Raw genomic sequence first — 13,211 nt, 5'->3', positions numbered from 1 at the left:
TAGGTTTACTTTGAACATAGAGTAGGGCTGCATGATATGAGGAAAGGTTGCAATCTGCGCTAACAGTGATCAATATTGCGATGACGATATAACTTGCAGTACATAAACAAATAGCAAAACAACCAAAAACAATTTCAATTTCACTGCAACAGTTTAATTTAAACAAGAGTCAACATAAGTTCAATTACACTCCAAATGACCCTCAACTACATAGCAGGCGAATATCTAACATAAGCGCTTCATCCGATTGGTCAACAAAGTGAAGGTGTCCATCTGATTGGTCAAATGCATACATAAATTTATTTAAATCGTTAAATGCTTTAAGCTGCCATAAGATTGTTTTATCACATTAAAGGTCACCATTTATTGCGTTTTTCACTGACTTTTGCAATATGCATACTGCACACACTAATTTGTGATTTATTGCGCAGGCCTAGTCAAGAGGAAACCATTTCTAGTAATACCGTTAAAATGTAAACTAAATGGAGCCAGGTACATTTACCAGTTAATTACTAGTTGGCTTGTTACAAATTCATATCAGTGTTTATTTGCAAAAAATGATCAAACTTCACAACAGATATAACAAGATAAAAATCTTGTGATAAAGAGTTCTGGTTCTTTCCCTGTTCCCAACACAGAACCAAGTTTCAACGCCTGACTGTTTTCCCCTGACCCACACATGGATCTATCTCATCCAGAAATGTTCTGTCTGATCAATGTTTCCCTCAATCCTTGATTGGTCCATCCCAAACTCACATCTGTTCATCAAATGTAGACCAAAGAAGAAAGTGATGATCTAGAAAAGAATCTGTTTGTCTGCAGGTCTGTTTTTCTCCAGATCTTGGAGCTGCTGAACATCTGAATCCAACCCATGTTTCAGATCAACACTCCAAGTTAGAATGAGAAGAGGAAGTGCAGTTCTCCATCAGTCCACCGGGGGAGCTGCAGCACAATAACTGTCCACTTGATGCTGAGAGAGACAGTGGAGCTGATCTCAGATCAGTTCCTGCTGCAGCTCTGACACTCATCTCCACTTCCTCTGATTCCTCCATCACTCTGCTCTCCACCTCCCAGGAACACCGTCCAGTCACAACATCTCTGCAGACCAGCTGCTGCTGCTGCTCCTCTCTGCTCCTCCAGGAGGAACATCTGACTCATCTTTACCTCCACCTGCAGAGATAAATGAGGGCGACAGAGATGAAGGAGTGTCTCCTGATGCTGGTCTGTCAGTCAGTGATGCAGCACAGCAGCAGAAAGAGCAGCAGGAGCTTCAGTCCTGTTCAGAGCAGCAGCTTCCTGTCATCTTCACCTGTTTGAGCTTCTGCTGCTCTGATTGGCTGACTGTTGTCCTAAAGAGCCTGTCATCATTCTCCTCAGAGCTTCACTAAGAAGCTGCAGCTTCAGAGGAAACTCTGTAACTTTGTTCTAAGACTAATTTTAGGACCAAACATCTGGAAGCAGCTGGACTGACTCCAACCCTCTACTGACCATAGAGTCTGCAGTTTGGAGTTTGGACTCTCCACCAGATCCTGGAGCTGCTGAACATCTGAAGACTGAAGGCTGTTGTATCTCAGGTCAATTTCTGTCAGGTAGGACGGGTTAGAGTTCAGAGCCGAGACCAGAGAAGCACAGCTGACCTTTGACAATCTGCAGTTCATAAACCTGAATCAAGAACAAAGAGTTGAGTTTAAAGACAAAGTTCATGTTTTTCATCCTTCAAAAGTCCAAAGATGTGAAGCAACAGCAGCAGATCAGAAGAGTCCAGCAGAAGCAGAGAAGAAGAACATTCAGGAACATTCAGGACAACATGCAGCTGCTTCAGGAAAGAAGTCCAGATGTGTGAAAGTCAAACATCAGCCTGTGGCTGCATCCAAACCAACTGATGTTTCTGCAGCAACAGCAGAAAAAGTCCACTTCCTCTTTCTGCTCAGCTCTTCTCCAAACAGCACTGAATCATGGGAAAATTTCAGCAGCATGATGCTGGAAAGTCTTCATCCCAGTTTTCAGGAGATGATCTTCCAGTCCTTCTCTGCTGCATCCCTTCAAGCAGAGACTTTCAGCTCCAACAGATCAAAGCAGAGAGAAGAAGGAAGTGATGAGGAAGAGTCAGCAGCAAATGTTGGACATTGATCCCTGATCCATGACTTCATCTCTGAATGAAGAGTCAGAAGCTGCTGGGAGCTTTGATGGATGATGTCATGATGTTTGTGGATGAAAAGGTGAGAGCAGCATCCAGCTGCAGCAGGACTCTGTCACTGTCTGCTCACAAACATCAGCCGCTGGACTCTCAGCTGCATCTGCTGAAACACAGCAGCATGACTCAGAGTGCATGTGAGCGTGCACGGCTGCTTCTTCTGCACGCGCTTTAAAGGAGTCTGTTGGAGCATAGACACAAAGAAGAGCTGATGGCTGCAAGCAGAACTTTGTGGAGCATAAATGTCAGCAGACAGCTTTGAAACAAGCAGCTGCAGGAAGAAAAGAAGAAGTTCTTCTGCAGATCTTTGAAGAGAACAATCAGCTGCAGGAAGATGCTGCTGCAGATCAGAATCTGGGCATTTCTGCTCACTGTGGGTCAACACAAATTTGTCATCATATTGATCTGAACACAACTGAAACATGGAGTCTGACCTCAGAGTCTGCAGTCTGCAGTCTGGACTCTCCAGAAACCCACATAGATGAAGAACTCCTGAATCCTGCAGGTTCTTGCTCCAGCTTAGGTCCAGTTCTGTCAGATTGGACGGGTTTTTCTTGAGCGCTGAGACCAGAGGTTCACTGCTGATCTCTGACAAACTGCAGTCTTTCAACCTAAGATTAGACAGAAAAGTGTGTTCAGGAGCAGTGATGCAGCTGGAGGTCCAGGAATTTGGTAAATTCTGTCAGGTCTAATACCAAAATGGATCACCTGTTGTGACATGCTCACATAGGACCCTAGGGGGCTTGAGCACTTTCCCTTGTTGCATCATATTAAAAAGTGCCCTGTTCCTTTTTTATTTTTTATTATTATTATTTTTTTTTATTTCTAAATATTAGCAGAACAAGAAAAAACGCCTCTAGCTGTGCCAAAGTGGCTGTGATGGATTTAAAGTGCAACATATTCTCCCCATGACGTCATAATTTCTCTTCTCTCTCACTCTTCCTTTTGCATCATCCAATCAATTTAAGAATAACAAAAATATATTCCACCCTCTTTATCACCCGCATAGCAACAAAAGTACTATGGCAATTTAGCAATATTATACAGCAATTTTCACCAAAGTAAATTCAAAACTACAACAAACAAATCACAATAATGTAACATTGTCGTTTTGTAGTGATGTCATCAGCCCGTCAACTATACACATCATATTGATCTGAACACAACAGAAACATGGAGTCTGACCTCAGAGTCTGCAGTCTGCAGTTTGGACTCTCCAGAAAACCACACAGATGAAGAACTCCTGAATCCTGCAGGTTGTTGTTGTAGCTCAGGTCCAGTTCTGTCAGATTGGACGGGTTTTTCTTCAGAGCTAAGCCCAGAGATTCACAGCTGATCTTTGACAAACTGCATCTAATCAACCTGCAATCAGTCAGAAAAGGGTGTTCAGGAGCAGTGATGCAGCTGGAGGTCTAGGAACTTGATTAACTCAGTCAGGTGGGACCCGCCCTGATGACAGACTGACAGATCTCTTTCTCTTTCGGCTTTTCCCATCAGGGGTCGCCACAGCGAATCATCCTTTTCCACCTCACTCTATCATGGACATCTTCTACCCTAACATTAGCCAACTTCATGTCCTCTGTTAAGACATCCATGTATCTCCTCTTTGGCCGTCCTCTTGCCCTCCTGCCAGGCAGCTCCATCTCCAACATCCTTCTACCAATATATCCACTATCCCTCCTCTGAACATGTCCAAACCATCTCAGTCTGGCTTCTCTGACTTTGTCGCTAACACAGGCAACATGAGCCGTCCCTCTGATGTACTCGTTCCTTATCCTGTCTAACCTGGTCACTCCTAAGGAGAACCTCAACATCTTCATCTCTGCTACCTCCATCTCAGCCTCTTGTCTCTGTCTCACTGCTACCGTCTCTAACCCATAGAGCAGAGCTGGTCTCACCACTGTCTTGTACACCTTTCCTTTGAGTCTTGCTGGCACTCTTCTGTCACACAACACTCCTGACACTTTCCTCCAACCGCTCCAACCTGCCTGCACTCGCCTCTTCACCTCTTTTCCACACTCCCCATCACACTGAACTGTTGACCCCAAGTACTTAAACTCCTGCACCTTCTTCACCTCAGCCCCCTGTAACCTAACGCTTCTACCTTGATCGCTCTCGTTCAGACACATGTATTCTGTCTTACTACGACTGACCTTCATGCCTCTTCTTTCCAGAGCAAACCTCCACCTCTCTAGCTGTTCCTCCACCTGCTCTCTACTCTCACTGCAAATTACAATGTCATCCGCAAACATCATTGTCCAGGGAGATTCCTGTCTTACCTCATCTGTCAGCCTGTCCATCAGCATAGCAAACAAAAAAGGACTCAAAGCTGATCCTTGGTGTAGTCCCACCTCCACCTTGAACTCCTCTGTCTGACCTACAGCACATCTCACCACCGTCATACTTCTCTCATACATGTCCTGAACTACTCTGACATACTTCTCTGCCACTCCAGACGACCTCATACAGTACCACAGCTCCTCCCTCGGCACCCTGTCATACGCCTTCTCTAAATCTACGAACACACAATGCAGCTCCTTCTGACCTTCTCTGTACTTTTCCATCAACATTCTCAAAGCAAAAATGGCATCAGTGGTGCTCTTACGGGGCATGAAACCATACTGCTGCTCACAGATCTCCACCTTCTTCCTAAGCCTGGCTTCCACTACTCTTTCCCACAGCTTCATTGTGTGGCTCATCAACTTTATTCCTCTATAGTTGCTGCAGTTCTGCGTGTCACCCTTGTTCTTAAAGATCGGAACCAGAACGCTTCTCCTCCATACCTCAGGCATCTTCTCACTCTCTAAAATCCTATTGAACAACCTTGTTAGAAATTCCACTGCTGCCTCTCCTAAGCACTTCCATACCTCCACAGGAACGTCATCAGGACCAACGGCCTTTCCGCTCTTCATCCTTTTCAGAGCCTTCCTAACCTCATCCTTTCCAATCTCTGCTACTTCCTGCTCCACAACAACCACATCTTCCTCCCTTCTTTCCCTGTCATTTTCCACGTTCATCAGCTCCTCAAAATACTCCTTCCATCTTTTCTGTACACTCTCCTGGGTTGTTAGCACCTTTCCATCTCTGTCCTTAATCACCCTTATCTGTTGCACGTCCTTCCCATCTCTGTCTCTCTGTCTGGCTAGCCTGTACAAGTCCTTCTCTCCTTCCTTTGTGTCTAACCTGTCATATAGCTCATCGTAAGCTTTCTGTTTGGCCTTTGCCACCTCTCTCTTCACTCTACGCTGCGCTTCCTTGTACTCCTGTCTACCTTCCTCAGTCCTTTCTACATCCCACTTCTTTTTAGCCAACCTCTTCCTCTGGACGCATTCCTGTACTTCCTCATTCCACCACCAAGTGTCTTTACCGTCTTTCCTCTTTCCAGATGACACACCTAGCACCTTCCTACCTGTTTCCCTGATAATTTCTGCTGTAGTTTCCCAGTCATCTGGAAGCTCATCCTGACCACCCAGACCCTGTCTCAACTTCTGCCTAAATTCCTCACAAGTTTCTTCATTCTGTAGCTTCCACCACTTGGTCTTCTTTTCTGTTTTCCCTCTCTTCTTCTTCCTGACCTCCAGAGTCATCTTACACACCACCATGCGGTGCTGTCTGGCTACACTCTCTCCTACCACCACTTTGCAGTCAATAACCTCTCTCAAATGACCTCGTCTACATAGGATGTAGTCCACCTGGGTACTCCTACCTCCACTTCTGTATGTCACTCTATGTTCCTCTCTCTTCTGGAAGTAAGTGTTGACTACAGCCATTTCCATCCTCTTTGCAAAGTCCACCACCATCTGTCCCTCCAGATTCCTTTCCTTCACAGCAAACCTGCCCATCACCTCCTCATCACCTCTATTGCCCTCACCAACATGCCCATTAAAGTCTGCTCCAATAACAACTCTCTCTCCTCTGGGGAAACTCTGTATGACCTCATCCAACTCACTCCAGAATCTCTCCTTCACTTCTAACTCACAGCCAACCTGTGGCGCATACCCACTGACTACATTCACCATCACCCCTTCGATTTCTAACTTTAAGCTCATCATCCTGTCTGAGACTCTTTTCACCTCTAGAACACTGTTTACAAACTCCCCCTTCAGAATCACTCCTACCCCGTTTCTCTTCCTATCAACACCATGATAGAACAGTTTGTATCCTCCTCCAATACTACGTGCCTTGCTGCCCTTCCACCTTGTCTCCTGCACACACAGTACATCTACCTTCCTTCTCTCCATCATGTCTGCCAGCTCTCTGCCTTTCCCTGTCATTGTGCCAACGTTAAGAGTCCCTATTCTCAAACCTATGTTCCTGCCTTTTCCCTTCTCTCTCTGGCCACGGGCCCTTCTGCCTCCCCTCTTTCTTCGACCAACAGTAGTCAAATTTCCACCGACACCCTGTAGGTTAACAGCATCGGTGGCGGTCGTTGTTAACCCGGGCCTCGACCGATCCGGTATGTCTAAAGTGTTGTGGATGATTCGCATGGTTATTTTGGCAATTTTTACGCCGGATGCCCTTCCTGACGCAACCCTCTCTATTTATCCGGGCTTGGGACCGGCACAGAGGCAACTGGCTTGCAACCCCTGTGGCTAGATTGATGACAGACTGACTGACAGATGATTTAAAGATAATTTAAAAATGTCATCTGTCAGTCTGTCATCAGATGACATTTAAAAATGTCATCTGATGACAGACTGACAGATGACATTTTTAAATTATGGAAAATCCGTCAGTCGGTCAGTTGGTCGGTCGGTCGGTCGGACGGACAGACAGACAAGAACAAACAAATCACATTAATGTAACATTGTCGTTCTGTAGTGATGTGTACTGGAGTGGTCCTCCACCATGGACGTGGCACGCAGCGGGGCCGGTAGCGGCTTTCCAATGGCAGGAAGATTTTGCGCTCAGTGTTTTGAACCACAAATGTGCAGTGACGTTTTGATCAGAGGATGTTCAATTGGCCGTTCTGCATGTCAACCAAGTCACGTACCTTTCAGTGAAGATTCGCTTTTTTGTTTTGATATTATTTATCTTTGACCGCCCGTGATCTACCCACATGTCCTTCTATCGTGATCGACCTGATGAGCTCTCCTGACACATTAACACTATATATTCTCACATAAGTAAAATTATTCCTCCAGTCAGTCCATACAGTACATAAAACAATATTCTCTCCCTACAGTGGCGTTCTATGAAGTTATGCAGCACAAAATCATGGACGAAATATGAATTACGGATATGAGTCCAGACAACACCCACACTCCACCAGGCAACAAAACTGTTAACAACTCTACCTGTAGAGCATAGAACAACATAAATTCACTACCTTTGTACTTCAATATAAATCATTTCCAAGAATTACAAAAGTTATATGCACTCACCAAGTCCTGCTGGGCAACAAAAAAAAAACTTTCGTAGCAAGAACAGGTTGGAAATGGAAAAACAGCTCAATGATAATGAAAACAACAAAAGACAAAAAGTCTATGAATGTGTAAAACAAAATAATTTATTCCAAGTTTTTCTTTTTCCAAAATCTTTCAAACAAAACAAAATACAATAATGTTGAATCAAATTTTTTTAACAGATTTAACATTTTATTATAATATTTATTTTATTCTATTTTTCTTTTTAATGTTTCCTTTTTTAAAGCCTCTCTCTACTTGGTCATAATTGGTTCTCATGTCTTGTTTTCTATGAATTCTGCACTATTTATTTACCTTTTTTCATAAATTCTTTCACAGTAATTGTTGTTTGAATGTGAAAATGGTGCTCTGATCAAACAGCACTTTTAAAAATGTTGTACAGGTGACAAAGACAAAAGAAGTACCATCTATTTGTGTAAATCTAAATATTACACATGAATAATTTTATATACATTAAAGACCAGTTTCTGACTCAGACTCTGGTTTTCATTGGAAACTGAGTCACATAGAGGGACACCCTCAGAAGGAGCCTAGTTAACCATTTGAGAAAACATTGTTGTTCACGTTGGGACTAACAATTGTCATGGTGCCTCTGTCAGTTCTCCTCCCCCTCCTCCTTCTGCTCTGCTCCTGACTCCACCAGCTGTGACCAATACACCTCATCATCTCTGCTGATTAAAAGGAGACCCAGCTCCAGTATTCTACGCCAGTTCGTTACCCCTTAAGGTGACTACGGCTGGTCCAGTCTGCTCATGTCTAACCTGCTTTTGCCTTGCCACGAAACTAACGTTGTTTCCCTATCCCAGGATTCACTGCCACGAAGGTCACCCGTGTGGAAGTCGCCTACAGCTTACCTGTTTTCCTGTGAAGCGCTGAACGCCGATAACTGCGCTATTACCTCCAGCCACATCACCAACAACTTGCTAATCCAGTCCGGATCACCATTCTGTCAAACTTTCTGTTCTCTATTAAGAGATTAAATTCTACTTACCAACAACTTACCTGTCTGATCATTCTGGGTTCCAGCACCTGGGTCTGTCACACCTACGAACTATGACAACGATAACACAGTGCAGCAGTCAGAGGTAACAAAATTGAATTTTCTGGACCTCTTTCTGTTTTTAAAAAACACTGGGAAAACTGTCTTCATTTCTGGACCCATCCTCACACTCTCTGGAGGATCCAATAGATTCAGCAGGACCTCTCCCTAGACACCTGACTGCTGTCCGTCTCTCGCAAGTTCTGGTTTGGTCTTATTGATATTTTTAATATTTTTTGGAATCGCCCCTCTTTTTATCGACCTGACAGTCTTCACCTCAGTCCCCTCGGAATCAATGTTTTAACTGCCAATATCCAACACACTGTGCATTGTTTTAAAGAGAACTGACTATCAACTCTCAATACTCCCCCAGAACCAACATCTGCAGTATCACAACAAAACTCTGTCCCCTCTTTGAGACCCCCCCCAGCCACAAACCATCACCACCACTTGTCATCTTCACTATACCATCTGTTATTTCCACATAATCTATTTACTATTGGAAATGTAACAGGAACTATAATAATCTTAAAACCATGCACATCCAGAACTCGTCCAGTCACCACCAATCCAGTCACAGCAATAAATCATCTGAGCTGTATTTGATCCTCTTGAATGTTCAATCACTATCAAACAAATAATTTCTTATTAATTCGTTTATTTTAGATCACAATCTCAATGGCTTGTTTTAACATAGACTTGGAACTCTAGTGCACCAATTTCTCTGTCAGAGGAAACACCCCCCTTTTTAACTTTACAAACAAGGATAGAAAATGAGGCAGGAGTGGTGGGACTGTTGTAATATGATCTGCAGGTATTGGTTTTAAAGACACCATGTTTAATGAATATTTTTCTTTTATATACCAGGCCATTGTATTTAATAATCCTGTCATGTTGTCTTTGATAGTGTACAGACCTATTAAGTATAATACATCTGTTATTTAAGATTTTTGTGAACTACTTTCTTTATAATACATAGATTTTAGAAAAATAATGCTTGATAGCTTTGTCTTGATTGATGTTGCAGCGCTCTGACAAGTGAATTCCCAAATGACTGAATGATCCAATCCCCACTTCACTTATTAAATCAGTTTTCACATCCTGTGAGGAAGAGTTACTGAACATCTTGAACAGCTCTCTTCAGACTGGAATCTTCCCTGCATCCCTAAAGACTGCTTTGGTGAGACCCAGTCTGAAGAAGAGTGGTTTAGATGTGTCCAAATTAAATAACTACTGGCCGGTATCCAACCTGTCATTTTTAAGTAAAATATAAGAAAAGCATGTTTTTACTCAACTGAATTATTTTATTAATGAAAATAACATTTTAGAAAAGTTTCAGTTGGTTTTAGACGTAAGCACTCAAGAGAGATGGCAATTGTCAGGGTCTTAAATGATCTAAGGTCCAATGCTGACACGAAGAAAATAGTGTTACTGGACCTGAGTACACCCTTTGACACAGTTGACCACTCTATCCTTTTAAACAGACTTCACGACATGGTTGGAATTACGGGGACAGCTTTTAAGTGGTTTAAATCCTAACTAACAGATAGAGATTTTATTGTTAATTTAATTGATTTTTCATCTGGAAGGCATAAACTGACATATGGGGTGCCCCAAGGCTCCATCTTGGGTCCCACACCTTTTAATCTTTACATGCTTCTGCTTGGTGATGTCATCAGGGGATGTAGGATTAACTTTCATAGCTATGTCTCCTGATGACACTCGACCTGTGTACAGCATTATTACTGTATTTTAGATATCAAAATGTGGATGGGAGGGAACTTTTTGTAGCTTAACCAAGACAAAACTAAAGTCTTGGTTATCGGTTCTGAAGCTGAGAGAGATAAGGTTAAATTTGATCTGTCAACCAACTTTATGAGTATATGTGATACAGTAAGGAACCTCGGCATGATTCTAGATGCAGAACTTAGCTTTCACCAACATGTGAATCAAGAAACTAAACTTGCATTTTACCATCTGAGGAATATCGCAGAGTTAGACCCTTTCTCTCTAGAGCCAGTGCTGAAATTTTAATTCATGATTTTATCACATCAAGAATATGTTACTGTAATACCATCCTTTCTGGTGTAAAAAAAACAACTCTTAATGACATGCAGTTAGTCCACAACTTGGCTGCGCACCTTTTAACTAGAACCAGGAAGAGGGAGCACATCACACCAATCTTAAATTCTCTGCACTGGATCATTGTCAGCTTCAGGATTGATTTTAAGATTATTTTAATAGTTTTTAAGGGTGTTCATGGTCTTGGTTCTTCTTTAATTTCAGACTTTCTTTTAGCTTACGAAGCTCCCAGAGCCTGCTGACGGCCCCTTTGGTCAGAACAAGAATCCACAGCGAGGCCTTGTTTAGATAACATATGCCTCGTTTATGGAACAGCCTGCCTGAGGAAGTGAGGGGCTCATCCACTGTTGAAGTTTTTTAAAAAGAGACTAAAGACACATCTATTTAATTCAGCTTTTAACTAGATCTCATATGTGGGATCTAGAATTTTTACTCTTATATTTGGAATCATTTCTCACGTCTAAAGGGATTTACCTGGATCTAAATACCATCGAGACCTGCCACCCGCTCCCCAGGACAAAGGAGACGGATAAAAAAGCGATCCTCATCAGGTTTGTGAATCAAAAACACAAGCTAGCTCTGATGAATCAAAGGAGGAATCTGAAGGGATCTGCTGCTTATCCGAATGACCATCTGACCAGAAAGAATGCTAAATTCGCCTAACATGCTAGGCTTCTGGCATGTTTGGCGCTTCCTGCTTACGCTCAGGAAGCATAAGCAGATTGAGAACACTCTGATTAAAGGCTGCAGGACTTGCATCAAACCACTCGGCCCACCGGACCGGTCCAAGGTTCTGGTTGTGAACACCATAAAAGATTTTGAGAAGTGTTTGATCACGGATGTCTGACGCGACTAATACATCAATAAATCAAAGAGTTAAACATAATTTCAAGAAATATGACGCCTGGGATCAGCACTTTCTTTAAGTCTGAAGTGAGCCTGATTTTCAGCAGAGTTCTGACCTGCAGACAACTTGACCTCAACTTTCAGCGCCGCTGATAACAGCCACAAAAGGATACGGACCTTTATCTAATGTCTGCAGACATAACAGCAAAGAGAACTATAAACTCTGTTTAAACCCAGAAGAAACGCTGTTAATCAGCAGAAGAAGGAATACCAACCTTGGACATTCGACAGATTATGGACCCTTTTTTAGTTCACAGCAGTACCTTATTATAATGAAAAATGTTTAATCAATTATTGAAGATGGTTAAATTGATTGATTTCTAATTATATTACTTCACTTGCTCCAAAAATTGATTCACGATTTTTTCTAATGAAACATAATTTGCAAATATTTTTAACTTTTCATACTTGATCAATTTAGGCTGTGAAGATCTTTGAAACAGATTTATGTTTATTTTACTGATATTGTATAAGTAGACTTTTCTTTATGTTGCAGTTTTTCGTTTTTGTTCAGGGTTCTACTGGGGGAACTGGGTGGGTGAAGGGAGGAATCTGGTGAGGGAGGGGTCCCATCTGTGTGTGATTGTGCTGTGTTTTCTGTTTTAAATAATTTTCATATTTTATGACTATTTCGTCTCCTTTTATGTTAAGAGCTTTGTGTTTTTAACCAAAGTGAAACCAAAGTGCTATACAAATCAATAAAGCTTGAAGTTTGAAGTATTTTTTTTAAATCATATACATTACTTTTACAAGTAAAATAATCTGCATATATTTTAAATAACTGATCTGCATTTGCCATGTTGTTTTCTAAAATAGTTAATTTTTACACAATAATTTAAGTAATTCATCTTTGTCATGTGCTTTATTGATACTTAAGGATTCATAATTCTGTCTAATAAAAGTTATGAACCGGATAATGATAAATCATGTTATAAAATGGTTACGGTAGAACAGGGGTGGGATTAAATAAGGTCACTTCCTTCCACTCCCTTTCAAGCGATATTTATTAATATTTCTAAATATCTTAAGTTTGATACGTCATTGTATGAATGTATAACAGATGATTGTAATGTTTTTTGTGTACTATTCTTATTTGATTGCTTGAAATAAACCATTTCAAATCAAATCAAAAAATTAAATCAATTAAACAATATTTTATAGCACAATTATTTGTTGAATTCTTTTTAGTCAAGTTGTCCTGTTTTACTTCTTAACCTACTCTAATTTATATTTCAGTTGTTTTAGACTTTTTTTGCATTTTTTATGCATTAGTTTATTTTAATTAATATTTTCATATTTTAGCTGTTTTTATATTTTAACTTTTCTATTTATCCCTTCTACATTTTAAACTGTTTATGAGTGTCTTCTCATCTTTGGCTGGGGTGTTTGTGTTCAGGCTCCCAGAGTTTTGGCCATGCTTGTCCTCTGGCATCTCTTGCTCCGGGTCCTTCGAGCTGCTAGGCCCGCTGTGCCTATGACGGGCGCATTGGGCCCACAGGTTAAGGGTCTGTGGGGCGGATGGTGGTGCAGATGAGTTCTGCTTGTGCTGTATAGATGCTGACAC

General features: G+C 41.7%; 2 protein-coding genes and 1 long non-coding RNA gene across 10 annotated transcripts in view; 2 read left to right on the top strand and 1 right to left on the bottom strand.

The window, feature by feature from the left end:
* The window catches only part of LOC110014093 (NACHT, LRR and PYD domains-containing protein 12-like), a 471,367-nt gene that overhangs the window by 98,852 nt on the left and 359,304 nt on the right, over positions 1-13,211 (top strand). The window lies entirely within an intron of this gene.
* LOC105355202 (NACHT, LRR and PYD domains-containing protein 12) overlaps positions 133-13,211 on the bottom strand; it is a 35,069-nt gene continuing 21,990 nt past the window's right edge. For both annotated transcript variants that reach the window (XM_078934281.1, XM_078934283.1), the window contains exons 11-14: positions 3,380-3,556; positions 2,629-2,805; positions 1,489-1,662; positions 133-1,170 (exon numbers count right to left, since the gene is read on the bottom strand). In XM_078934281.1, the coding sequence (XP_078790407.1) occupies positions 1,161-1,170; positions 1,489-1,662; positions 2,629-2,805; positions 3,380-3,556 (538 nt within the window). In that variant the 3' untranslated portion in view covers positions 133-1,160. The remainder of the gene's footprint in view (positions 1,171-1,488; positions 1,663-2,628; positions 2,806-3,379; positions 3,557-13,211) is intronic.
* On the top strand, positions 6,887-13,095 carry LOC144988437 (uncharacterized). Its single transcript, XR_013652360.1, has 3 exons — positions 6,887-8,346; positions 8,427-8,705; positions 10,946-13,095. It is a non-coding gene; the product is annotated as an uncharacterized LOC144988437 (long non-coding RNA).

The sequence above is a fragment of the Oryzias latipes genome, chromosome 2 (assembly GCF_053564925.1).
Source record: "Oryzias latipes strain Hd-rR chromosome 2, Olatipes_Hd-rR_3.1".
Taxonomy (NCBI): domain Eukaryota; kingdom Metazoa; phylum Chordata; class Actinopteri; order Beloniformes; family Adrianichthyidae; genus Oryzias; species Oryzias latipes.
This window is presented reverse-complemented; position numbering and strand designations above follow the sequence as displayed.